Source organism: Exophiala bonariae (assembly GCF_035927105.1).
Source record: "Exophiala bonariae strain CCFEE 5792 chromosome Unknown scaffold_24, whole genome shotgun sequence".
NCBI classification, from domain to species: Eukaryota; Fungi; Ascomycota; class Eurotiomycetes; order Chaetothyriales; family Herpotrichiellaceae; genus Exophiala; species Exophiala bonariae.
Window position 1 is genome coordinate 151,906 of NW_027042499.1, and position 26,361 is coordinate 178,266.

Here is a 26,361-nt window from a genome sequence, read left to right on the forward strand (position 1 = left end):
CGGCTAGCACATCTCACCTCGCGATTAACTCACCGTTAGTAGTGGAGCCAATGTAAACCTGATCCGCGGAGCAACGTGACAGGCTCTTGTCTTTGTGACTAGAGAGCAAAATTTATCGACGCGGGTGATAGTGTAAAACATAGGGCTTTACAAAGTATCACTGTTGAGGGTCTCAAGGAGAATCGTGAGGTTTGAAGATGATTTCTTGCCAAACTGTTAATGCATAATCAGAAAGCAAGCCAGGTCTACAAAGCAGAATACAAAAAGGCCTCATGAAACACCCGCTTTCTCTTGTTCTAGGCATCTATAATATTAAAAATCCCCCTGGCTCACCCGGCGCTTTCTGTCTCCAGTCCCGCCGGATTCGTTAACCATGGAGGGCACTCTGGTGCAATCCCATCCAGTGGCACACCGTTGCCAAAACTGGAATACTTGTTCGAAGGGTCGGCCCAGGTGAAATCGAAGTCTTCCCAGCGGATCATCTCTGTGCACTGGACGTAATGTGCGATAGTTCCGGGCCAGGGAATGAACACTTTGCCTTTGGAATTTTTGTCTACGATTACGGGTGTTAGCCAAATCGGTACACAGGAAATGGTTGAACAGATATGCTTACACCAACTCTTACAGTTACCCGAGAATACCATTTCCACCATCCGTGACTGCACCCATTCGTTGAACTCGGACTGGCACTCGTCTTTTACGCTCAAAGATCGGATCGAGTCGTGTTGGAGACGGTTTATAACACGAAGGATGTACGAACTTGTAGCCTGGATTCCAGGAAAGGCAGATCCTATGACAGGACATATAGGAGGGTTGAAGACTATTGAGAAATTCTTAGCTGACGACTGCCGAATAGCTTCACGGACGTATAGTCACCAAAGAAATTGGGGAATCCAGCCACCATAGCACCCATATAACTCTCTGAAGTCTTGTCGATGCCCCAGTTCTCGGCAAGGGAATATCCATTCCGGCCGGTAATGGGGAAACGTGGTTCGTAGGAAGTTTCGAATCCTGTGGCGCAGATGATAGCATCGACGTCACGAATGACGCCTGCGTTATCGCAGACACCTCTTTCAGTGACCTGTGTAATATGATCTGTTATCATTTGTACATTGTCTTGCTGCAATGCATGTAGATAATGGTCACCAGGGGTGAAGCGACGGCACCCAATTTCAAAATCTGGCGTCAAGAAGTCAAGAGTCTGAGGGTCTTGGATCATCTTCTGCATGTGTTGGATTGTACCCTGTCGGAGATCGGCCTGTGCTTGTGTGCCTCGCCACAGGGCCGCGAAACCGCTAGCCATATTCTTTTCTAGCTGTCGTCGGTATTCATAGTAGAATTGAGGATCGTTCTCAAAACGGAGTTGGAGTTCTAATGGGTCTGGAGGGATTGAGTTGCTAGGTTAGAAGTACTTCTCGTCGAGGTTGGGCAGTCCCTACAGTCTTTTTGAACTACACCGTCGGAAAAAAGGTGCGGAAGCATCCATGATGCTGTACGAACATAGTTATAGATTTTGCCGGCAACTCCAGGCTTTTGTTAGCACCTTCCCTAGTTGATGAGGAAAGACTAACAAATCTTCTTACCTGGTTGAAGGGCTGGCACTAATTGGACAGCACTGGCGCCATTGCCAATCACGGCGACTGTCTTCCCCTTTAGGTCGACCGAGTCATCCCATGTGGCTGTATGCATCAAAGACCCTTTGAACTGTGATAAACCCTCAACTTCCGGGAACTTCCAGTTGTTGAGAGTTCCAACTCCCATGACAACAACATCGCTTTCCCGGTCGAAATACTCAAGCAGCCCGGATTCATTAGTCACCTCGAACCGCACTCGCCATGTCGCAGACTTTTCTTGCCACTCAGCATTGATAGCACGATGCCTGAAATGCATATACTTGCGTAGGTCATGATTTTCGACCACTTTATTGAGGTAGGCACAAATTTCAGGTGCCGGCGCGTAGAACTTGGTCCACCGGGGATTGGGTTCCCAGGAATACTGGTAAGTGTGGGCAGGGACATCGCAGGCGCAGCTTTATAGAAGGTAGGCTTTTGTGAGAGGAGTTTGGACCTGACTAGAGGTTGTTTTTGCAACTTACCCTGGATACCGATTCTCATACCAGGTTCCGCCTAGGTTGGCATTCTTTTCGTAAATCTCCAATTCGATGTCTTTCGTCTTTGTCGCTACATCATAAGCTAATTGGATGCCGGACACACTAAACATTTGTTAACACAAGCTGCTTTCCTGACGATATCGCGAGGAGAAAGGCCAGTACCCAGCACCGAGCATAATGATTTTCAGGTTTCTGAGACGATGTGCTGTCCCAGTGATCAGAGATTTCGTAATACCGGCGCCATTGTCATCAACAGCATTCGTCATAGCAAGTCCTCCTCCAAATGGGCCAGCTGTTTCAAGGATAGCCATTAGTTGGGAATGCTTCAAGAGTCTTAAACAGTGAAAGCGACCACCAAAAGAAATCACCTTCAATAAATGAAATTGAAATCGACTAAGCTACGTCGTTCCATGGCTCGTGGGTCGTCCGATAGCATTTCACACTATTGGAGCGATCGTAAAACTGCTGCATTCATGCGTTAGACTACAACAATCCAATCGACAACCGAGAAGGCTAGCCGTTCGGCTTCTACTTTGCCACCCAGGGGGTGGTCTTCGTGGTGATCGCAAACAAGGCTGGAGAGAGGTTACGTGCACATACAGTTCCGTTGGGGCACCCACATTCCGGGGTGGGGGTATATCCCCGGCGTGAGCCTCAATTAAAGATTACACTTTAGAGATCCGGCACTGGACTGTTGAGCAATGCCGCAAGAAGTGCCGAGAACTCTTGAAACTGCTAGATTAGCGGGGAAGAAGACGAGATTGTGGAGATCGCGAAGGTAGATACGAGTTGATTCTACTGCTCTGGACAGGCTCGGATGCTAAGAGAGTCCTGGATCATGAAAGTAATTGGCTTCCGAGACTCGAGTGCCAGCTCGTACCCTATACACCCTTCAAGGTTGGTCTAAGCTTAGCAAATTGATTCAGCCTTAGGTCTGATGATGAGCCTCACTGATATCTACAGATGAGTGGCGTGCCGTTGGTATCATACCGTAGAAATTTCAACTATGAACCTCGACAACCTCGACTGAGAGTACACTTGTACTTTAATTCGCATTGTCCGAAGACGAATCTATGTGAGATATCTGCTTCAGATTCTACTGGGAAAGAATGATACGCCGTCTTCGGGGGCCCAGTTCAGAGACACTCTTATTTTGAAAAGATCGTGCTTCACAATCGTAGCCTGTTCCTTGCAAAGATCGTCCAACTTAATGGTCGTATCGACATAACGACCACTCAGGAAATCTGCCTGGCCTGAGGCCAGGAAGACGCAGGAATTGCCGGGCAAGGAGATATCCTCAAGTAAGTTCGGACGAATAACTTTGGATGCCTTAATAGCCCATGGTTCCGTCTCTTTGTCCTCCATATCTGTCAACAGTCGCGTTACGATACCTCCCGGGTGGATCGCGAATGACTTAATGCCATATTTGCTGTTTTCGACATCGATGAGCTCCGCCAAACGTGTCACCGCCAACTTTGAGATCTCGTAACTGGACATCTCAGGGTCGGTCATGACAGCCGCACGGGACGCGGTAATGATGATATGGCCTGATTTTTGTTTTTGCATTATAGGGAGAACGAAGCGAGTAAAGAGGTAGGGTCCCTTTAGATTGACCTCTAAGCCCATCCACCATCGATGCGGATCGGTCTCCGCAATTGGCTGCAAGGGGGGGCTTATGCCTGCATTACAACAGAGAATATCCATACGGTAGCCCGACCATTTGGCGGCATCGTCAACAAAACTCTCGACCGCATCGGAATCTCTGACATCCAGTGCTTTCAGAAAGATGCGACATTCAGGATTAATGGCTTGGACCTGCTGCTTAGTTTCTTCCAGTTCGGAATGTTCCAGTGCTGTTAAAATCAGAGCGTCCGCGCCAGCCTGCGCAAATGCCTTGGAAATGGATTGGCCGATGCCTAGAAGGAATTCACATCCTATTAGCAACTACCTTCATCTGATGAAATGGCCATGAACGAACCGCGTCCTGCACCCGTCACCACCACAACCTTGCCAGTGGCGCTACCTTTCAGTATTCCCGCTGCGTCTATCGCCTGATAAACCGCGCCCACTGTATTTGGTTGAATGTTGGTGGCCATCATGTCTGATAGAGTATCGATCGCAATCAGTGTCAACAGTGGAAGTATTCGTTCCCCAATTCGAGGCGCGCTTGTGGTCTCTTTTGATAATTCTCCGACTCTCAAAGAAACGTCTAACAATATGGGCCCGATCAGCATCCAATGAGACAACAACCAATTGCCGTTCTGGATGGTCTCTAGCAATCTGGCTGTAGTCCTGAGTCGAAAACTTAGTCCAAAGCTGTGAACCAGCTTCCGGATTGTCTTCCGCCGGCTAGCGTTGGGGCCCCCCGAGAACGAATCTCCTTCGAAGATGGCTTCTTCGGATCTACGAAACTTTACAGGAAAACGCTATCTGGTCGACTGTTACCCCGATTCATACCCAGGTTTACGTGGAGGCAACCTCATCGGTACTTGAAAATGTTATAAGACTACAGCCGACGACTGCAAAGGAGGCCAAAATGTCACGCCTCGTGATCTTCATCGCTTCCGCTCAATATTATTCATTAACAATATTGTACCATCATGGCGAACTCTCCAGTAGAGCAGAAAGGCTCAACCAAAGCTATCGAAACCATTGGCCATGACACTATCGAAAACGAGCACTTCCAGCACCCTGCCCCAATGACCGTGACAGAGGATCCATTCGTAAGTTCACTCCTCAATCACACTCTTGATTTTACACCGCCTGCTTCAGGTTGGTCTATTTTTCGGCAATTTCAAAGTCGAAGAATTTACAGCTGACATATGGGATGAGTTAGACATGGCCCTTCTGGATCAAGATTGGTATCACTCTCAATATCTGTGTGAACGCGTTCCTCAATAATGTCAGTGCTGCGGGTCTTGTGCCCACATTGTCCCCAATTTCTGCTCAGCTCGGCATTCCCATCACAGTGGCTGCCAACTTAATGGCCTACAATGTCCTTGCACAAGGATTGGGCAACATGATTTGGGTACCTACCATGCTGAGTTTTGGAAAGCGTTGGACCGTTCTGGGCACTATGCTTCTATTGTTGCCATGCATTGCATGGGGTGCGACCGCTAAGAGCTACGAGAGCCTCCTGGCTGCTCGGATTATGTCAGGCTTTGCCTCAGGTGCCTCCGAGTCCTTTGCGCCAGTCATCATCGGTGACATCTGGTACGAACATAGTCTGACCACCGCGTTGGGCTTCTTTGTCCTCTGTATTCTTGCAGGAGCCGGTCTTGGCCAGCTCGTCCTTGGCTACGTCACTCAAGGTGCGGGATGGCGGTGGGCATTCTGGGTTACCTTCATCGCTTGTGGAGTAAACTTCTTGACTATGTTACTATGGCTGCCTGAAACTACCTATCAGCGTGGTCTTACAGTCGGAACAACAGCAGGCGATGTGGAAAGAAGCCAGATGGTCAAAGAAGGCAAGACAGGAAATGATGAGACTATTATTGATCGCGGGCAAGACGGGGTGAACCTGGCAATCGTCGCCACAGCGCCGCAACTCAGGTCCTTTTCCCAGAACCTATGGTTTTTCCGTCACCCTCATGTCCAGTATCGACAGAATTGGTTCCTCAGCTTCATCCGGCCGTTCCACTTCTTCATATCGGTCCCAGTCACCTGGTCGAGCCTGACATATGCGGTGGCGGCTGGTGCCTTCACTGCTCTGGGCGTTTGTGTACCGCAGTTGACAGCCGGACCACCGTACAATTTTGGTCCAGGGGCACAAGGTTTGTTCGGGGTTTCCAGTCTCGTAGGAGGCATCCTCGGCGGCACGGTGGGCTCGAAGCTGGTTGATATCTATAACAGCCGCATGGAAAAGAGACGATTCCGACGCCACCAGGAGCATAAGCCTGAGGAAAGACTTGTTATGATCATTATCCCGTTTGTGACTGTCAGTACTGGCCTTGTCATGTACGGTTTCACCATCGAGAGACAGCTGCCTTGGATTGCTCCTGCAGTAGGTTATGTCATGCATTCGTTTGGCTTCGCCGTCTTAGCTGGCATTACTTACAGCTATGCCGTTGACGCCTATCTTCTTCGCTCTGGAGAGGTTATGGTTTTCAACAACACTATCCGCGCTTTGCTCTCTTTCGGTTTTGCAAACTTTATGCCAAGTTACATGGTCAAGGTCGGTCCTGCCACCGCATACTCGGTGCTTGCAGGTGTCGTATGGGGAATGTCAGCTCTGGCTCTTCCAATGTTTTTCTTCGGACCAAAGCTGAGAGCGATGACCAATCGGCTTTTGTAGGCGCCACAGTGGAGAGGCAGTGGCATTGCGCTTTAAAGGACAATAAGCTGGGCTCGGGAGACGCTTAAGTTGAATCAGAGTCCGGAGGGCAATTTTGGCGAAGAATTGTTAGGGGTTGTAGTGCTTGCCACATATGTTTACACGTAGCTAAATAACTTTATCACGGCTCCATGAAACTAGCCACATTTGCCTGTAGCGTCCTCTGCAGCTGAACTTGCCGAGGATGTCGCAAACGTGACATCAGCTCCAGAATCTTAGACTGTCTTTGCATTTTCCCCTTGACATCGTCGCTCTTCGCAATAACGCAAGCAAAATCGCTTTGAGTCAGATGGTCGGCGTCACCACAAAGACGTAACAACAAAAACACTTTTGCCAAGTACCAAAATGGCATCGGATTTAGAGCGAAACTTGAGTCTTTGTGATCTCGGTATTGCCGGGCATTCCACCAATGCATCCATGTGTCCAGCGCTTTATTCTCACCGGCGAATCGCCCAGCCCCAGAGAACGCTTCGATCTCTGCAGTAAGTGACTCGATGGTGTGCGATGAGAAGTTTGTTCGGAGATTATTTAGTATGCTGGAGGCCTCCATTGCTTCGTATGAGCTGGAAGCACCGTTTAGCTTCGCCGGATCCCAAGGTTCCCGGATCTGAAGCTTGATGGCATTCCATACGATGCAGTGAATGCCGGTAATTAATGTGAACATTCCAAATGAAGAGCCCTCGAATGGCGACGATGCTTCACTAGTGGTGTTTGAGACAAGAAGCTTCTGCATGACGGTGGAGAGTAGCTCAGACCGCGGAGTAGACTGGAGAGCTTCCAGACACTGGGAAGCTGATTGTGCTTCCCAGCTTGCTTCATATCTCGGAAGTGAAAAGTCCAAATCAAAGGGCGAGAAGGTCGGCGGTTTCCCTTGAAAGATACATTCTGCTGTATTTTGTGTAAATAGTGCGTTGGCGATTCTTGAGGCATACTGTCAGTCAAGAGATCTCTCTTAGCTTGTCGGAGAGTTTCCAATTGTGCCTACCTTATACGTGACTCCAAGTCAACCCAGGCGTCCCAGTCGAAAGTCTCCAAGGTCATGGTGTTGTAGTCTTTTCTATCCACAGACTGGAAGATTCGGGCCCGGTGTGCCATCTTTTCGCAAAGTCAGAAAAGCAGGCCACAAATGCAGTAACGAGGATGAAACTTGCCGATATATTTCTTGCAAAATGAATTGGCACGGACTTGTGCGAAAACTCGTCCTGAGAGGTTGCCAGCACCGAGGAAGCCAAAATTCCGGCCTGGATCGCTGACAAAGGGGGCTCATCCATCTTTTCTTCGTGCTGTATCAACTCATGTGAGCTGGTAAAGTAGTAACCAACGGGTTTTCCTGTTGCTTACAGGTTGATGTTCAATGTCCATCAAGACTTGCGCGGCGGCCTTGAGGATATGTTCAGTAGTCATAATATTGTTGTCATAGCAGGCTCCAACACAGTACATGGCCAACAAAAGCCCACGCGGCGCTTGAGATAAGCTGAAAGACGCACTGTGTATGATAGGAAGATGGCGTTGAAAGTGTCGACCGAACAACTCGATTGAGTATACTAACTTCTCACGGGTGATACGCTCGTTGGTCGATCCCTCGAAGGTCAGCCCTTTCTTGGTGCTCAACAAGGCATTCAGCTCTTCACATTTGGATTCGACTGGGTCGATCTGTGCTAGGGAAAAGCAATTGGGATTAAGGTTTGTGATCTTGCTCGTGTTATCGACAAGTTCTGAGACTAAAGCAATGGTAAGTCCTTCTTTCGCTCTCTTTGCGCAAACATAGTGATGTCGTCGCGAACAAAGGAATACTAAATCAAACAATAACTGACCGGCTAGATGATTGATCTGTTGGCGATCCATACTCTCATTCGAGGGTGTTTCAATCGAGGTATTGCCCCAGTTGAAAGGCTCATACTGCAGAGGAACACTGTCAAAGTTCAGACCTAGCCCCAGTCCCAAAAATTCAGGCCAAATCGGGGAGGCTGCCATGTTCTGAGACTTGGTGTAGCCGCTGCTGGGGCCTGAGACTGCTTCGGTATTCGAGATGAGTGAGAAATTCGGTAGGGTTTCCTGCAGGTCCATTGACGGTAAGCCGGCAGAATTCTCGGACTGAGCCATAATGTATTGTTGACCTTGACTTTGCCGAACTACAGTATCAAGACCTGAAAAGGAATTGAAGTCATTGAACAGGGGAGCGTCCGAAGTTCTTCCTCGAGTATATTCACAACGTAAGCTTTTGCTAGCGCATCTTTGACAGGGCTTTGTGCTGTCACATTTGGTTTTGAGTCGAACGCATTGGTCGCATGCCTTGTTGATCCGCTGTCGGCGATTCGAGCCTATCCTCTGTGTCGGCAGAGCTTGGAAAGCGCATCTAGCCATATGGCGGGAGAGCGCATCGCTTGATGGGCACAATACTCAGATTCTGATGACCACTCCACCACTGCCTCAAAAGCATACATACCTTCTAGAAAATGCCTCGCCGCAGGGGCAAGTGTAGCTCTTCTCTCCCGAGTTTAGAGATTAGTTTAGCTTTGGCTTTGCTTTTTGATGCGATGCTGGAAGGAGGCCATACGTAAGGAAAAATGTCTCCGTAAATGCTCCTTACGGCTGAAACCGCGCGAGCATTGGTCACACTGAAAAGGTTTGTTCATATTAGTCAAGCGCTACGCGAATCTTGGTGGAATGGTTAAGGGGTGAAGTGTTGTTCAAGTGCCAACCGAGTAGGGCGTCAATTCGGAGTGCGGGGCAATATCGGGCCAAATAACCCATTGGGCTAGTTCCCGACTTTGAAGATACTCGCATCCAAGGATACGAGACTTAACGATCTGGTAATTCCCTTTCGACTCCATATCGGGCAACATGCAAAGCCAGAGAGCGGAGTAGTTATGGAAAATCGAGATGATGTCTTGAAGAAAAATATGCTTCTCTATTGCATGGATAGCACAGTCCTTATTGAACTTCGGTAAAGCCTGGGCGGCCAGTGACAACAATCCGAGGGGGCCCCCAACTCCCGACGAGCAAGGTGACAATACAATTCCGTTCTTCTCCAGTCTATATCAGTGGACCAGTGGGTCATATAAACGGGAGGTGCTTCGCAGTGGAATATAGTACCTGAGCTTCTCTAGAATACTAATACCGCCGACATCTAGATTTGCTTGACCTTTGCTCACTGCTACCATGGGACAACTGGAGACACTTTTCAGCCTAACGTCCAAATCTATATCAGGGGCATTCATCCAGATAGCAGTGCTGCCAATCCTAGCTGCAAGTAATCCAACGTGCTCCTCTACGCTCTCCTCTACGCTCTCCTCAGCTGCTTCTGTGATAGCTTGTTAACCAAATAGATTGGTCGCTGCTTGGCGAGTCACGGAGGTTTTCAGGGCCGCTGTTCGCAAAATGCTCATCCATAATCGCTGGGCCAAAGTGGCCGTCGGTAATCGTCTCGACAGTTCCAACCCCGGTTTCTCTGGCTTTTACCTACTTAGTACCTCTACATCCACCGAGTCCAACCAGGGAAGCACGTATTTTGAGCGGTGATTCTGTTTTGTCGTTGCTTCCGTTGCCAGACATGAGACGATGCCACAGGTGCAGCCTGTAATTGCAGATTAACAGCCTTCCATCTGCTTAGAGGCCGCACCATCCCATGCCTGATTTTATGGCCCCCCAGTCAGGATGATTGGGTTGATCATTGGCCTAGTCGTAGTTCAGGTTCAGACATAGTATTCGCTCATTTCCTTGAATACGAATAGCGAGCCACGACTGGTGCCTTTGATTAGTAACAAGAGCATCGCACCTTTTGTTGTACTGATGAACATGAAGATTGTTCCGTGCCCATCCTACCTAGGTAGTTATTTGTCGTCAGTAGTTCAGTCTGATTTTTGTAGGGATGAATTGATAGGCTCGGTAATGACGGCACCGGTGAACTCCGTATGGGAGAGGTGTTTGGCTTAGCAGTTGGAAATGGCAACAGCTAGGAATTGCGACACCGGGTGGCCAACCCTATCACAATCTTCAGCGGGGTCGATTACTGCAGAGTTTTGTTCTTCGTATATTTCCAGTTTGCGACAAACATCAATGGAACTTGTACGTATATTACCTACGTCTATGGATCAGTCAACGATACACTCATTAAAGTAGCGGGCTCAGTCACTCATTCCAAACTTGTGAGGCTCCAAGAACAATGTCAATGTGCTTGTATCGATGATGAGTCCTCCGAACCATGACCACCGCCGATCATCGACTGATCAACAAAGTCTCCTACATCCTCATGCTGACGATGCAGCGTCTCTTTCGTTGAGTCGAACAAGGTCTCAGGAATTCGACTTTACTGAGAGCGTGGCGGTTCAAGAGGTTGTCGTGGAAGATCCAAACTCTGAGTCAAGCCAGGATAGTACTGATGAGGATGCTGTCATATGGGGCTGGCATGTTCGCTACCTGCTTTTTCTGTGCGCATTCCTCACCAGCTTGAGCTTTGGTGTTACACAAGTGCCACTAGTCTATGTGTTCAGATTGATGACATGTGATGCCTATTATCAGCACCATCCCAATCCAGAACCTTCACTACTTCCGCTGCCAGCACAATCGACAGCAGCATCCCTCTTCTCCTATTTGAGTGCACCTGAGATATACCTCACATCGAATTACCATCAGTCAACAGTCGACAGATGCTCCAATCATGCAATCGAAACATCTACAGCCTTGTCAATATCTCTTCTTGGCGCGAGCACCACGGTTTTCGGCATTCTTAACCTTTTCCTTACCGGCAGTCTGATCAAACAAATCGGCCTGAAAGCGACACTACTTATTCAGATATTCTTTCCTGCTGTCCGTCTACTGATACAAAATATTGGCGTCGAAGTTTGGGGAAGCACAGGTATCAACATCATTCAATGGTCGCAGATCGTCAGCATTGTTGGTGGGCCAAGTGGCTATTTACTTGTGCTCAACACCTTCATTACCGAGGTTGTCGAGCATGAAGGGCGTACGGCAGCTTTGGGCAGGCTCAATGGGAGTATGATGTTTGGCGCTGCATCGGGATTTCTCTTAGGAGGCGTTCTGGCTGAAGATTTCGGCATAAAATCTCCATTCCGACTGACCTTCATTCTGTTCCTAAGTTCCAGCATCTACGTTGCGCTGATGCTGCCTTACGTTCGCCCTGCAGAAGCCAAGGCCTCGGCAGCAGCGCACACCAATCCCAACCGCGGTACAATCATATTCAGGAAATTCTTCAAGCCTTTGACAGTCTTTGCGCCACGTAAATTCATTGGAAAGGATGGTTTGGTGAGAACGGAGTACGGGGCTTGCCTACTTGCTTGTGGAGTTTATCTTGGTATACTGGCGACAGGTAAGAATTCTGAAATGATACACTATTCATCCCCAACCTAACATTTCTAGGATATCTGGCAACACTGCTGCAGTTATATTCTACTGACGTGTTTGGATTTGGTACTCGACAGAATGGTGCCCTAATTTTCATGTATTCAATGCTGAGGGGTCTTTTCTTAACATTTGCATTCCCCAAGCTTATCGCCCTGGGACGAAAATACACCACCAAAAGCCAGGAGCGCAAAGGTTCAGTCGAGCATGCAGAAGCGATGGGTGCAAACGAGCGCGATCCTTTGTTACCTTCTTTGGGCACGCGTGTGGGAGAAGAGGAAATTGATGTTGACAAAGATCAGGTCCAGAAGAAGGAGCAAACATTCACGTTCGACCTGACTTATACCCGATATTCATTGCTCGCCGATGGACTACTTACTCTACTCTGCTCATTCGTGCAAGAAGGTTGGCAAATGTATCTTGTTGCAGCTGCGCTACCCTTCTCGGCAGGGACAGGGTCTGCATCAAAGGGAACAATCATCCAAATGGTTGGCAGTTCCGCGAAAAGTGCCGAGCGAACAGATGCTTTGGCTGGACTCAGCTTGGTTGAGAATCTGGCGAGGATGTCTACCAGTGAGTGCATTCCTGGGATGTGATTGTACATCAAACTTTGCAACAATCATACTGACGGTTTTGCTTCACATAGCCTTGGTATTCGGCGTTATATTTGCGGCATTCGCAGCTATTGGGAAGACAGAACTGGTATTTACTTGCAATGCTGTGAGTATATCCACAACAATCGCTTTTCATGTGTTTAGTTGAAACTGACTCTCCTTTCACAGGCGGTGGCCTTGATCGGGTTTGGAGTGCTCCTATTCTCTCGTTTCCCACCAGAAGGAAGTCGACGCCTCGAAGAGCATGATCTGTCTAACAGCACAGACTAGATTCTACCTTATTGTTTTGGATCTGGGAGTGGATGAATATTCACAGGTCAACAGCGACTTGGATTAATCCCTAGCTTTAGGAGGCAATTTGCCAAACACAACATCGAGAACTTTACCATGGAGCACCTAGCGTCAGCACTGGGCGAATGCCATAGGTTTAAAACCAACGAAGATCTTGCCTCCAGCCGAGAACCATGGTGGTGCAGGGGCCAGGGCATTCGAGAGTTAGAAAACTTGAGCGCGTTTAATGATTGACTTTGTTTTATGATATGCTATTTTGCTAACCTTTACACTCTAGAACTGAGTCCGGATGATGCTAAGCATTTGGATGAATGAGTACTATACTGACCCTGGCCCTCGTTCGTTCTTTAGCCTCTCCAAATAGTCTGCCCAAACTGTCATCTCTGGGTGGGAGGTACCTAATATGGTGCTGACTTCAGGTAGTACCCGTCTACTCGCCCCCTTCGGCCTAACAGGCTCGGCCGGGCTGATGGGGCAATCCTCGACTGGGTAAGTACTTAGGCACGCAACTACTACGATTCCTAGTTACGAGTATGTGCCTAGATCCCGCAACCTCAATCGTTTGGCGATTATTTGGGAACACATCCTACCCTGATGATAATGATACTTCAAGTCTTTATTTCGTAGTGTTACCAGGTTTCTGTTGAGGTCAAGTGGCCCAGCCAGGAACTCAAGAAGTCCATGCGCTATTGAGATTCTCAGCTCATTACCCTTGTCCGAACTTGGGGCTGAATCACTGGCTTGAGGCTGAACACGAGAACTCACAGCCCGGCACAATCCTTCCGTCAATTATGTGCCCAACATCCCACTTCATGGAGCCGAAGACAAATCATATTTAATTAGTCTTGTCCTTAGGAGAATGACCCATTTTAGCCGTCAAGTCTTGTTTTGCTCAATCTCAAGGCATCCAACGAACTAGTGAGCCTTCACGGGAGCAAGCTTCTCTTGGTATCAGCAGGAGCTATGCCTCATCCAAAAGTCCCTTGGCGAAGGTTATTTTTCGATCTAGAGTGATCGAAACGCGAGCGAGCGAGGTGGGCAGAGCTCTCCGCGATTATCAGCTGAAAGATGATCGAAGACTCAAAAGGCCATGTAGATCCGACCCAACTTCTCGCTCTCTCAGATGGCAGACGTCGAGATCCGATCCGATCTACATATTCTGACTTAACTCCCGATTGAGGGGCATCTCCCACAGACATCAGGCACCCGAGCCTCAGGACTCTTTGCACCCTTATCACAATCATGCAAAATCAATACGGATATCCTCCAACACAATACCAGCAACCACAGCAACAGCCTTGTCAACAACCTTACCAACAGCATTACGGGCCACCGCAACCAGGGTATTCGCAGTCTCAGCCATATCAGCAGCCTGCTGGACCAGGTGGCTATGGCTACGCTGATCCTAACAATGCTGGACAGTATTACCAGCAAGGCCAGAACCATCCTCCTCCAACCGTCAACCACCAGTCGCCACCATTACCCAGTCCACAACTCAGTCAACAACATGCCCCGTCAGTGAAAAGTGGCGCAGCTAATGCCTTCCCCCACCTATGTGCACCAGGAACGAACACCATAGCCTTGACGATCGTGGACAAAGGCGATAAAAAGGACTTTGTGGTGGCCCCTGGTGCTCCAAAGACCCAGCCCTTGTACACGAGCAAGATCACCAAATCAGGCACTTTCAGTTCGACCAAAGCCAAGATTCAATATCACGATGGCCAAAGCAAGAAGCCGAAAACCATCTGCAAGCTCAAATACCACGAGCACTACGTAGAGCTTGCCTTCCCTTGGCTGAAATGGGATCTGTGGCCGTTCGCCGAGAACAACACGTATTGGGGATCCGATGTGGGGACCAGGCAAGATCACTCGCTCGAGTGGAAATTTATGGGTGGCTACAAAGACAAAGGAGGCTTCGTGATCAGATTGTTTGATGTTGACGAAGCATATGAAGATGTCTGCAACATTGTGATGACCGATCACTACTCGGGGACCATTGAGATCGATGCCTTGTCTCTGAAGAATCAGGATGCCTTGGACGAAATGGTGACCGTTGCACTCGCAACTCTGGATGTTTATCGAGGCCAACAAAGCGCCCCTGATCGGGCCGGCATGGTCCCAAGTTCAAGTTCAAGTTCCGACTCCGATTAGCCTCCGGTACAGTGTCAGTACGTGTCTAGAGATGGTCGACGGCCGAGATCTAAATCATCCATGTGACGAAAGGCTCACTCGTGTTGAAAAGTTCCTTTCTCTCAAGAACCGTTTGTTGCTAGATCATAATTTGGCATATTACGGCTGACAACAACTTTAATTCCTTGTCTGTGGCACTTCCACATGAGAGAGAACCTAAAGGTCATTTGATATCCATCTTCATCAAATATTTGAGTCGGTACGAAGACATGTTTCTCACTGGTTATGAACCGCAATTTAACAAGATCTTGAGGGTATCACCTCCAATCTTTATTAGCCAATCTTACGCTTTTAGGAAAACACTGATTCAGCGTCATACTCCGCTTTAATTTCCAACTCCCAAAGACATGTTCTACCAATACTTTGGATTTTCCCCCGTTATAGCTTGACCGACCGTTGACATCGAAACCTCTCGTAACGCACTCGACCCACCGAACCAAAACCCCCAAGACCATCAACGATCACTCGCAAAGTCCGAGTCATCCTCGCTGCTCAACTCATCATAGAACTTATCCTTGTCTGCCTCCTTCGGCATGTTGAGTGTGATGAGGTACCGCTTGGCAGATGCCTTCAGCCTTCGACGCTGCATTGCGATGACGATTTCACTCCGGGCTGGACGAGGAACAAACCCCACCTGTGACATGTCCTTAGTCACCACGGTGGGATAGTCCTTCATGCCATTGAACTCGCGGGTGATTTTCTTTTGATAGTACCGTTTCCCTGCAAATGTGGCGTTGAAGCGCTCTGTGAGATCCTGCATCTCGGACTTGGTGAGCCGGATCGGGAATTTTTTGAAGTCGGAGAACTTCTCCATTGCCCGGTCCCATTTGCGCCGGTTGGTGATCTCGTCGTCCAAGGCGTTCTGGCCTGCCTCGTGGTAGAACTGCTCCTCAATGTGCATGGCATCTTGCTCGGTCAACCACTGGTTTTCGTACTTGTTGAAAGGGTACGATCTTTGATCTTTCTTGCTCTTGCCAGTGATCATGAATTGTCGCTGCGAGCGCCATCTGTTGAGGCGACTGACGTGGGTTTTGTTGGACCAGTCGAATTCTATATCCTGTCTGGTTCTGCTGTGAGGTCCCTCAAGCTGGTTTTCTTCCTCGTCGTCATGCCAGCGGAAAGGCAAGGCTCTCTTTCGTACTTGACCTGAGATAGTCCACATCTCGGACGGGAAGAATTGAGTCTTGAGAAAACCTCCCCTAACGTATTCGAGCCAGAGTTTCGATGGATCAGGACAGTTAGGAGAAGCTGGTTGATTGTCTTTTCTCCGGTCGTCGAGTAGATAGCCTCGACGACTACCTGTGAAGTACTCCCGCCGAGCACCAGCGTCTTGAATCTCTGCTCGTCGTACATGGTCTTGAAGGGGAGGACGAGCTTGTCTCATGACAGCTACTCTGTCTTCCCGCGACAGAGAGATAGGCTGCTGATCATTGGAGAATATCTCTAGAGAGCCATGTGATACACGAGGAGGTTGGTTGACGTTCTGAGCTCTATATCCGCCATCCGTTAGGTACGAAGAGCGGATCCCCAAACGGCGTCGTCTCCTAGGTTGTGGTACGAGTGGTACGCCTCCGAGCTTCATCCATTCGTCAATGGCAGCAACAAGGTCTTAATCGTGTTCCACCAGCAAGAACCGACTGGACCACCAACTGTTGGAAGAAGTGATGGACATAAATAGTGCCGTTCTTTCATCCTCTTCCATTCTACCGGTTGGCAATAGTCTGTTGCGCGCCACAGAGAGCAGAATCTCGTCTTGGAGAGACCTCTTGTCGTGCTCTGCGCCAGTCTGCGCATCAAGGATACGCCCCATGTCTCTCTGAGCCGTCTCTGAGACCCAAAGTCTCTGATGAAAGAGGACAGCTCCCTCAGCATTGGACAGATTGAAAGGCTGAGGTGGAATTGCACGGGCAGGTACTTCTCCGGGTTGGTGGCGGAGGTCTTCCATCCTTCGATGCTGAGCTGTTGCCATAATGTCCACCTGGTCGGTGATCTGAAATATCCGACCCTGTTCGACGGTATCACCACGACGCTGAGTGATAAGCTCAGCATGACCTGCAAGACCGAGACTTTCGCCTTGCTCCGCCTCCCAGAAGGCTTGCGCAGATCAGTTGACATCCCAAGCATTGCGCCCAAGGTAGCGTCTCAACGTCGAATTCGCTATGGCATGTGGAAACCTCAGCTGATTTCGCAGAGCTTCCATTCGTTGAGCGCGGACAGTTGGTGATGGAGTTGCGACTTGAGGCACTCGAGGATTAGGCTGGAACCCTGCAAGCCGATTGACTGGGAGTCGGTTGACTCGTCGATCTGCCATCTCTGTGGGAACCTTTTTATATATTTTTAGGGAGAAGGTTTGAAGAGGGGAGGGCGATGAAGGCGCCGAACGGCGACTAGGAGAGATTGGTGTAGAAAAGATCCTTGGAGAGATGAAGGGGCGAAGTGTTTTGCCGATGATGAGAAGGCTGCGCAAGAAGGGTTGTTTGCTTTGAGAAGGTTTGATGGCTCTTGTTTCTGTGAATTTTGTTTACTGTGTGCTATGAGGCTGACACTGCGTGAAGTTGATCTTTGGGCTACAGTCTTGTTTGAGCTTTCAAGGGCTGTTTGCGTGCCGAGCTCTAAAGAATGGAAAGGCTTGATTTCTAAACGAGTAGCTTCACTTTGCTTGGGTTTTCGTCTTCCTGGGCTTCTTTAACTCGTGTATGGTAAATCCAAGAAAATTTTTCTGTCTCATCAGACCTTATTAGGAGGTGTTGGTTCATCCTGAGCGACATGTCACTGCTAACCCGTGACAGACTAACCGCTGCCTCGGAACAAACGGGTTGTTTTGTTGGTCGTGAATATATATGCGCTAACCAAGAATTACAACCTAAAACGTTTCCTCTAGTGTGTGTCCGAATTGCTTTTGATGTTCATTCACACTGTACGTGAATTATCGCTGTGAAAGTTCAGTCATCTCTGAATCGGCAGGGGGATTGTCGGCAATACACGGCAAGGCTATGTCTTGGCAGGGGCTACCACTTATAAGGTAACTTGAACTCGGCAGTGCCTGTGTGTATTGGGAAACGAGAGGAGTGAGCCAGTCTATCACTAGAGATGTACTCAGATCTGGTCTGTTGATTGAACGCGATCATTGTTGCCACCGAGGGTCTAATCACCAGATGTGAGCAACTAGCTCCTACGTTTCGCCTCGGCCATGGTGACGAATACCGTCCCTAATCATTGCTGTCATCAATCAATAAGCTGTATCACAGGCTTCGGTGATTGAGCTAATTCAAGATGCACATGTTGGACTTCTTCAATAGCATCCTTCGGGTACCAGTGTCCCTGCGTGCGTTTTTCTCCATGCAACCCTACTCTCAGTCGGTAGCTTCACTGGGTGCGTAACTTTGATATCTGATGGTACGTAAGAATATAGCTCCATGGCAAATTCACACAATGAGAGACGGTGTATCCCCTAGGCGATAAGATAATAAAATCCTTAAATTCCACCCCACTAGGATCTTGTTGCATCAGTCTCTGCCTGTCTCGTTCATAGCAAACATCCAGCTGATATGAAAATATAGGCTGAGTTGTACCACTGGCAGCGTCATAGAATGAAAGGAGTGGTAATCCACCAGGGACATGGTCGTCCTTGACCTCGAGGAATTCAACGATTGGACGTCTTCGATTCACACTGATCCTGGCGTCTTCCGCGGCTTTGAGTGTGAAATGTAAGAAACATAGAGGGTTTCCGGAGATCGAGCAATACTCGGACAGAAATCGAAGTTTGATATTGACTTTGGTGGAAGTCGGCTTATTCCCGTCTGCGGTCGTTTCCAGCTCCTTCGGCGCGGGCGAGGGAATTGCTCGAGACATGATTTTGCTGCCTTCGGGAACTCTTCAGGATACAGGAAGCTAGGTTCTCCCATGGCCTAGGGATATTTCAATGAAATGACTTTTGGATTGTGTCTGTTTGCTCAGTTTGTCACAATTGAGCCGTATTAGAATGGTGTCACACAGAAGACTGTCACGCTTTTGGTGACAAAGGCATCAATATTTCAGACAAGCCCCTGCTCTGACAATTTCTGAGGCTTTGCTGTGCTTTTCGGTCCTTCGTGGCAAATCGCTCGGGCACTCAACTTTGTGTTACTTCGCGCACGCCGCAGCCACAGTACTCGCTGGTAAATTATGAAATTCGTGCACAAGATGCATATTGTGTAGAATAAACTAATACTTTACTATATAATGTTATACTGACCTCCAACGTTTGCAAAGACTGGTGGCAGCCAAAGTATCCCAATCAATCAGTAATCACTCCCCCAGAAAATGGATGTGTCTTATTCCATTCCACGAATCCAAGAGACAGGTTTAATTGTAAGCTCGGGTCCAAGACAAAATCCTTCGAAAGTTCTGAAGTCGTCCCGTCCCAGCAGTGATTAGCAAAGCACCGTTCACACTGTTCTGTTCTTTTGGTACCCATTCTCTCCAAGCTTCTATCGATGGCCGCACAACCGATGCATTGCACCCATTCAGAGTCGAGTGTCCCATTACCTTGAGTGACAAAGTCGAAGCTATTCACCATCACGCCATGGAACTCAGTCCAACTCATGTTCTGTGTGGGCCAGCTGAAGTTGCTATACCAACTGTAGGGAGCATTGGTCAGGTGAAGAACGATGGGTGAAGTCGAGTCCCCAGTTGTGGTTAGGCTGCTGTTACAGCCAAACAGAACGGGCTTGAGTGCGTAATTCCGCGCCAGGAATGTTTCTGGAGGGGGTGCCTGAGGGAATGCAAGTCCCGCTGCCTTGGCGAGATTGTAAGTGTTCCAGACATTGGTTCCGTTGGTCCAGTAATTGGGTCTAGTTTCTCCTCCATCGTCATCCCATGCAATACTATGAAAAGTCAGCTTTCAATTTGTCATTCCCGATCTGTATCCTCACATTAGATCGAGTTTGCGCTCCCGTTGTATCAGCGACCAGAATGGGATAGACTGGCCTGCCTCTGAGCCATCTGCAAGAGTGATGTTTTCGTCCCCACCGAACGGATTGGGTACTGAAGGATTTGCGATCTGTGATAGACTGAGATTGAAGGTCTGATTGAACGCTTCGTTGAGCCCTTCTAGTGTCTCAAGACTATAGCCCGATTGTCGTTTGTTGAGAGTTGCTGCTGAAACACCCCGTTTCGCAAAGTTACCAAGCGTTCCGTTCGAAGCAATCGCGATCCACCAGTAGTTCCAAGCAGCTGCAGCACTGCCCATCACAAACCTAGACATTTGTTAGCCATGTCTGCGATACGAGTGGTGTGGCTTACGATGCTGAGTCAAGATTGACGACACACTTCTGCAGCTTCCCCTGGGAATCTGGAACCGTACCAACGTATTTAGTAGGTGTGAAACCGACATCCCAGGAGCCGAATTCGAACGGATTCCATTCATACTAGTGGTTGTCAGTACATCCACAAACTCCTGAACTTCCCAAACCTACTATATCCGAAGTCTCTAGCGGAGCGTAAAGACCCTCTTCTACAAGGGATGATTTGTTGAGCGAATTAGCCTGCAAGATGGGAAAGGGCCCTGAATAGTTCTTGAACTTGCTGAGCTCGGTGATGGAAGACCATGTGAGGTTCAAACCGCCCTGTTCACCTGGAAGCATCCAATAACCGAAGCCTCGACCGAAAAAGTCGGAAGCTGAAACGTTGAAGCCTGCTTCAAATTTGGGATAGATCTCTTCAAAGTAGGTCTTCGAGGTAGCAGCGTACTCGCTATCATTTGTCGCTGTGAACCGATTTATCTCAACGTGCCATTTTGCAACCAGATCGTCAATGGCAGGATAGTTATGGAAGGCGTAAGAGCTAGGTGGCCAAGCACCTCCGGACAGACCAGCGTAGTACGTAAGGCTCTGAAGCAATCCACCAGTTTTCTGACGGACGGCAGCAGAGAGCTGACTGTCGAAGGTTCTGAGGCCCCCAATCCCTGAGAAGGCAGCACGTGAACCGCCGCCACTATTCGCAAATCCCAGTGTTGGCATGTTCTCCGCAGTATTGCGCTGAACCCATTTTGTATAGTTCTTAACATCGAAGTCAGAGAGGTTCAGCCGCTCGAGGTAGGCGCCAAAAGCGTCAGCAGCTACAGCTTTCCGACCACGAACCCAATCAGCTTCAGCTTTTGACAGCCCGGCAACTTGTCGCACTATCTCTAGATCTGGGGGGCAATCAACAAAGCGCGGAGCATATGTGTCAGGAATAGTTTCGATAGCGTGTGCTCTCCAAACGAAGACTATTGAACATTAGCAGCTCGATTATGAACATGATAGCTCCATGCTAGACGTACTTGCTGTCCAGAGAATGAAACGCATAATTGAATAAAGATTGAAATAGAGATTGGTAGAAAGATGCAGTAAAGCCTATGGCGGCTGCAAGGACAACATGAATCCTCCCAGGCATTTTGTACCTTGCGACCCCGCGAAGAGGGCAGTGAGCTTGATGAATTTCAATCCAACTCGAGGAGGCCTGAATCAATTTCCCTCATACCATGTCGACTGATCAAGAAATTTTTCCGATGATTTCCTACCAGAGAACTCAGAATATGGATCCGGCGTACGTACTTCCTTGTGAGTAAGATCGTAGATAGTCCTCAGTTCGTGGAAACTACTCACTTCGGCCTAGATCAATGATTGGTGTAGGTTGTGATATTCACCACCTGTTATACTCCAGCTGACGTCAATAACCTATTTACTTTCGTACAACAGACCCAGGAGTCACTATGCATAGAGGTACGTCAACAGAAAAGCAGAATCTCAGCGACTTCGGGAAAATTTCTCGATTTAGTCTAGACCAGGTAGGTCCAAAAGTTTAAGGGTTAAGGCCACCACGCCCAATAGACGGCTCGTAGCAACACATGGCATTGGAAGAACATTAAGCCAGTATACTCAAGCGTCTCGGGTTTCTGCAAGGCTGCAGTGAGAACGTTTTCACTCCACGGTTGAAGATGGGTCGCGTCGAGCGCTCAGTCAGGAAGATCCAAAGATTGCCGACCCTCGGGGATTAGGCAAGATCTGTGTCGTTCGCTTCTGAACTTTGCTCTTAAGATGAGTCGTAAGAGTAGCATTTAAGTTGTTATTGGGGTAGATTGGCACATCCCAGAACGTTGCTGTGCAATCGCCAGGCTTCAAAACCTGCAGCTGTAGTCATACCTGAATTCATGCCTGCCATCACTTACATTATGGATGTTGAACTCTGTTATGCAAGAAACTGTTCTCGCACGAGAACAACTCGAGCGTTCTCAACCTGAGAGCTCATTCGGAATGCAGGAGGGAGGTTTTGAGCGACGCCTACGGCAACTGAAGAAGAGCATTATGCCAAGACCTGAGAAAGACCAGCCTTGGCACACACAAAACTTCAAGAAGAAATACCCAAGTACTAGCTACTACGAGTAGGCAGTGTTTGGTAGCATCAAAGTCTTGACGAAGCCAACGTGCCATATTTTCAGGTGCAGTGCTGTGGAGTTGTTTTGGAATGGACGTAAGCATAGCATAAGTGATGTGTGCCTTACTTAGGTATGAAGGGTTCACTCACAGGCCGGAGAGGCGGAGAATTGCTTATTCAAGCCCCGCAAACTGTGACTTGTTGGTCACGGAGAGTGTTGGCCCGACACGCTGAGCATCGCACCGAAATGGAGGAAATCTCCGGTGGGCACAGAGTTACAGTGCTCGGAGTTCACTCCAGTCTACTGTCAAAGTGGGGAGGGTTGGGCGTTGGGGTGGGCCAACCGTCCTCGAGGTAGGTATGGAGAAGTGGTGAATATATCCCATCTACTCCGTAGCTCACCTAGCACCGCCACTTAGCAGTAGGTAGTTAATGACACCCGAGGCCACGGGAACAAAGCAAAGCAGACGGCCCGGTGGTGCTGGGTATCTTGCAAATTTTGTGCAACATTTGGGGAGATCAATTTGCAACTCTGGCTAATATCATGGTCCACGGACCATGAAATCGTCCAACTCATGACTGGGCGGGAGGACTCGTATAGATACAAACTCATCTCACGTTCCTGCCTACCTACAAGTTTCCTCTTTCCTTTCGGCACACTGGCAGCACTAACCAGCAATTGACGTGCCTTCCCAAGCAGATGCCATTGACCTAAGCATCGCAACTGCCCTCGCTTACTATCTACCCCGCCCCCACCTCCCTGCTGAGCAATTCCCCGACATTTTTCCTGCGCCACGCCAATATGTCTTCAACCACCACCACCCAAGTCCTCCCTACTGCCATCGAGACTGTCGGATCGGTCGAGAAGACCAAGCCTGTTGAAACTGTCGAGCCTGTCGATACCGTGCAGACCAACGGCACCATCGAGCCCAACGAAATTAACGAGCCTGCTGAGACAGCGCAGACCAACGGAACCGTGGAACCTGTCGAGTCTAGCGAGGCCACCGACATCGTCAAAAGCCCCAATGCCAATTCTCTAAAATCAAATATCGGAGTCTTCACAAACCCCAAACATGATCTATGGATCGCAGAGGCTTCTCCTACTGCAGGAGAAGCCCACGCGGGACATGACTTGAAAGAAGGCGAGGTTTACGTCGGTGTGAAATCCACTGGTATCTGCGGCTCAGATGTTCATTTTTGGCATGCAGGATGTATCGGTCCAATGATAGTCACCGATGACCACATCCTAGGGCATGAATCCGCTGGCGTCATCTTGTCCGTCCATCCTTCTGTCAAATCGTTGAAGGTGGGTGACCGCGTGGCTATTGAGCCAAATATCCCCTGCTTCAAGTGCGAACCCTGCCTGACAGGAAGATACAATGGATGCGAAAGTGTCGAGTTCCTGAGTACACCTCCCATTGATGGTTTGCTGAGAAGATATGTCAAACATCCTGCGGTCTGGTGCCATAAAATCGGAGACATGAATTTCGAAGACGGTAGTCTACTAGAACCTCTTTCCGTTGCATTGGCAGGTATTGAGCGTGCAGGACTGAAACTTGGAGATCCAACCTTGATTGCTGGTGCTGGCCCTATCGGTCTTGTCACACTATTGTGTGCGGCTGCAGCAGGCGCGACGCCCATTGTTATCACTGATATCGACCAAGGGCGACTCAATTTCGCCCAATCTCTGGTTCCTCGCGTCAAGACATTCCTCGTACCCATGGGTAAATCCGCCGAGGAGAGTGCCGATGGTATCATTGATGCCCTTGGTGGAATTCGACCTCGTGTCGCCATTGAATGTACTGGCGTCGAATCTAGCGTCGCCAGTGCCATCTGGAGTGTGAGATTCGGCGGTAAGGTCTTCATCATTGGAGTCGGAAAGAACGAGATGAAGGTCCCATTTATGCGACTTAGTACTCAGGAAATCGACCTGCAGTATCAATATCGCTATTGCAATACCTGGCCAAGGGCTATTCGGCTAGTGGAGAGCGGAGTGATCAACCTAGACAAATTGGTCACTCATCGTTATAACTTGAGCGATGCCGTCCAGGCATTCAAGACAGCTAGCGACCCCAAGAGTGGGGCGATCAAGGTCCAGATCAAGAATGATGACAGCTTATAGAACACGAATTTGGTGCTAGAGGCATAGAGTTGGCGGGGGTTTCATGCAAGTAGCTCGGATCCAGGATATATAGCCTGAGGCAGGTCTGCATCACTTTTGCGTTTGGTATCATTTTAGGTAGAGAAAGGAACCAGGTAGTTTATGGTATCAATCTCATGCTCCTCGGATTTGTTTATCAATGTCCAAATCTCACTGTATCCTATTCTGGACCTCCCCACCAGTGATCCAAGTCCCCACCGTCTCAGCCTGCTGCTTGTACCAAGCATTCATCGTCTCGCTCTCCACGTATCCATTATGCGGCGACACGAGCACGAGACTCCGGCCCTCCTTGCCCCAATACTGGTTTCTTCGCCATGGACTCTCCTTTGGCAAAGGTTCCGTCTCAAAGACGTCGAGCCCCACACCATGAATCTTCCCCTTTTCCAATGCCTCCAGCAGGTCGTTCTCGTCGATCAACGGACCCCGCGACGTATTTATCAGTATCGCGTTAGACTTCATCAGCGCGAGATCCTTGGCCGCCACTATGCCACGCGAACGCGGGGACAACACGTAATGCACGCTGAGGACATCGGCCTGGCGAAACAGGTCTTCCTTAGATGCGGCGACCTTGAAGGATCCCGGAGCGAGACCTCGCGACGCAGCCGCCTCGTCAGCCTTCTCCTGAGTGAGACTCGTACTCCACGCCAGTACATTCATCCCAAAGCCCAGCTTCCCCGTCACAGCGGCTTGTGTGCCGAGTTTCCCCAGTCCGAGGAGACCCAACGTCTTGCCGCCCAATGCCGACACCAGGCCCGTCTGCCAGCCTCGACCGTCCGCGCTGGACGTGACGTTCGCGGCGGAGCCGACAACGTCCTTCGCCAGACCGAGGATCAACGTCCAGGCCTGCTCGTTCGTCGCATCATAACCCGGCGTGGCATTACTTTTCCCCTTGGTACCTACGACGGTGATGCCGAGCTCCGTCGCAGCCGCGACGTCAATGGCCGCATTGCGCATTCCCGTCGTCACAAGCAGTTTGAGTTGCGGGAGCTGGCTCAGCACTGAGCGTGGGAACTGGGTGCGTTCCCGCATGGATGAGATGATGGTGAATGGCTTCAGGCGAGAGATGAGCTCCGCGTGCTCGGATTCGAGTTTCGCATTGAGTGTACCTGGGAAGCACTGGATTTCGAGGTTTGGGTGAGCGGCTTGGAGGGCTGAGAAGTGCTGTGAGGCGACGGATGCGTAGTCGTCTAGGATGGCGAGCTTGACGGGTTCTTTGCCTGCCATGGTTGTTGAAGTGGTTGTGATATGAGCTTTGGAAAGACTTTTGGAACTTGATATTCGGTTTGGTGAGAATGATGGTGGTTGAAAGGCAGTTGAGATGGATATAAGTCTTGAGGTAGCTATGCTCATGGATCTCATTACACTTGCCAGCAATAATCCCACACGGTTGTCATATCGTTTATGATTCTATCTAGGAAGAGGACTGTTCAGGATTTGAAATCAAACCCGCTTCTCTGACTTGTACAGGAGATTGCTCATTCCATGATCAGCCTGGAATTGGGTTTGCAAGTCTCTCCGTTGGCCGGTCCTCGATACGAATAAGAGCGTCAATGACTCCAACTGTCGGCCAGACTCCGCATGAGGATTTCCAACCCAGCTTTTCTTTGGACGATCTCCTCAAGCCGCTTCCGGGGTCATGTACGAAGCATGGGTGCGCTATCCGATGTCGGAATTGCGTTGTTCCATGTGACTCAGCTCAACACACGCGTTTCATCACGTGTACCACCTTCGACGCGTAAAGTCCTTCAACCACCTCTCACATTAAGAGGCTCGTCTCTCCTTGGCCCTGGCCAACCTTGAAGACGCCCCAGCTTATGCCATTCTCTCTCGTATCTTACATTTGGTCTCCAAACAAGAACAATGGGACACTTCCCAAACTACAGCTCAGTGCCAGTAAGTGCATGGT

The 26,361-nt window shown here is 49.3% G+C and overlaps 10 protein-coding genes across 10 annotated transcripts; 4 read left to right on the plus strand and 6 right to left on the minus strand.

Annotated features, from left to right (window-relative positions):
* Positions 1-329: 329 nt before the first annotated feature.
* On the minus strand, positions 330-2,421 carry LTR84_006342 (uncharacterized protein; the record flags this gene model as incomplete). The annotated part of the gene is made up of 7 exons (XM_064849903.1): positions 330-553; positions 626-790; positions 844-1,380; positions 1,440-1,523; positions 1,584-2,029; positions 2,096-2,212; positions 2,273-2,421. 7 exons carry the CDS (start codon positions 2,419-2,421, stop codon positions 330-332), a joined length of 1,722 nt encoding a protein of 573 aa, XP_064703204.1.
* A 778-nt stretch (positions 2,422-3,199) lies between these two features.
* Positions 3,200-4,206, minus strand: LTR84_006343 (uncharacterized protein; the record flags this gene model as incomplete). Its single annotated transcript, XM_064849904.1, has 2 exons — positions 3,200-4,026; positions 4,089-4,206. The coding sequence occupies 2 exons, from the start codon at positions 4,204-4,206 to the stop codon at positions 3,200-3,202; spliced, it is 945 nt and encodes a 314-aa protein (XP_064703205.1).
* A 504-nt stretch (positions 4,207-4,710) lies between these two features.
* LTR84_006344 (uncharacterized protein) lies at positions 4,711-6,404 on the plus strand (the record flags this gene model as incomplete). Its single annotated transcript, XM_064849905.1, has 2 exons — positions 4,711-4,833; positions 4,947-6,404. The coding sequence occupies 2 exons, from the start codon at positions 4,711-4,713 to the stop codon at positions 6,402-6,404; spliced, it is 1,581 nt and encodes a 526-aa protein (XP_064703206.1).
* A 160-nt stretch (positions 6,405-6,564) lies between these two features.
* Positions 6,565-8,546, minus strand: LTR84_006345 (uncharacterized protein; the record flags this gene model as incomplete). Its single annotated transcript, XM_064849906.1, has 5 exons — positions 6,565-7,363; positions 7,429-7,538; positions 7,595-7,726; positions 7,785-8,164; positions 8,258-8,546. The coding sequence occupies 5 exons, from the start codon at positions 8,544-8,546 to the stop codon at positions 6,565-6,567; spliced, it is 1,710 nt and encodes a 569-aa protein (XP_064703207.1).
* Positions 8,547-10,631: 2,085 nt separating this feature from the next.
* On the plus strand, positions 10,632-12,688 carry LTR84_006346 (uncharacterized protein; the record flags this gene model as incomplete). The annotated part of the gene is made up of 4 exons (XM_064849907.1): positions 10,632-11,772; positions 11,823-12,377; positions 12,451-12,524; positions 12,587-12,688. The coding sequence occupies 4 exons, from the start codon at positions 10,632-10,634 to the stop codon at positions 12,686-12,688; spliced, it is 1,872 nt and encodes a 623-aa protein (XP_064703208.1).
* A 1,263-nt stretch (positions 12,689-13,951) lies between these two features.
* LTR84_006347 (uncharacterized protein) lies at positions 13,952-14,860 on the plus strand (the record flags this gene model as incomplete). Its single annotated transcript, XM_064849908.1, has 1 exon — positions 13,952-14,860. One exon carries the CDS (start codon positions 13,952-13,954, stop codon positions 14,858-14,860), a length of 909 nt encoding a protein of 302 aa, XP_064703209.1.
* A 493-nt stretch (positions 14,861-15,353) lies between these two features.
* LTR84_006348 (uncharacterized protein) lies at positions 15,354-18,751 on the minus strand (the record flags this gene model as incomplete). Its single annotated transcript, XM_064849909.1, has 3 exons — positions 15,354-16,507; positions 16,607-16,993; positions 18,472-18,751. 3 exons carry the CDS (start codon positions 18,749-18,751, stop codon positions 15,354-15,356), a joined length of 1,821 nt encoding a protein of 606 aa, XP_064703210.1.
* Positions 18,752-19,175: 424 nt separating this feature from the next.
* Positions 19,176-21,225, minus strand: LTR84_006349 (uncharacterized protein; the record flags this gene model as incomplete). Its single annotated transcript, XM_064849910.1, has 5 exons — positions 19,176-19,764; positions 19,813-20,136; positions 20,183-20,307; positions 20,356-21,146; positions 21,201-21,225. 5 exons carry the CDS (start codon positions 21,223-21,225, stop codon positions 19,176-19,178), a joined length of 1,854 nt encoding a protein of 617 aa, XP_064703211.1.
* Positions 21,226-23,096: 1,871 nt separating this feature from the next.
* On the plus strand, positions 23,097-24,416 carry LTR84_006350 (uncharacterized protein; the record flags this gene model as incomplete). The annotated part of the gene is made up of 1 exon (XM_064849911.1): positions 23,097-24,416. One exon carries the CDS (start codon positions 23,097-23,099, stop codon positions 24,414-24,416), a length of 1,320 nt encoding a protein of 439 aa, XP_064703212.1.
* Positions 24,417-24,605: 189 nt separating this feature from the next.
* On the minus strand, positions 24,606-25,679 carry LTR84_006351 (uncharacterized protein; the record flags this gene model as incomplete). Its single annotated transcript, XM_064849912.1, has 1 exon — positions 24,606-25,679. The coding sequence occupies one exon, from the start codon at positions 25,677-25,679 to the stop codon at positions 24,606-24,608; it is 1,074 nt and encodes a 357-aa protein (XP_064703213.1).
* Positions 25,680-26,361: the final 682 nt, after the last annotated feature.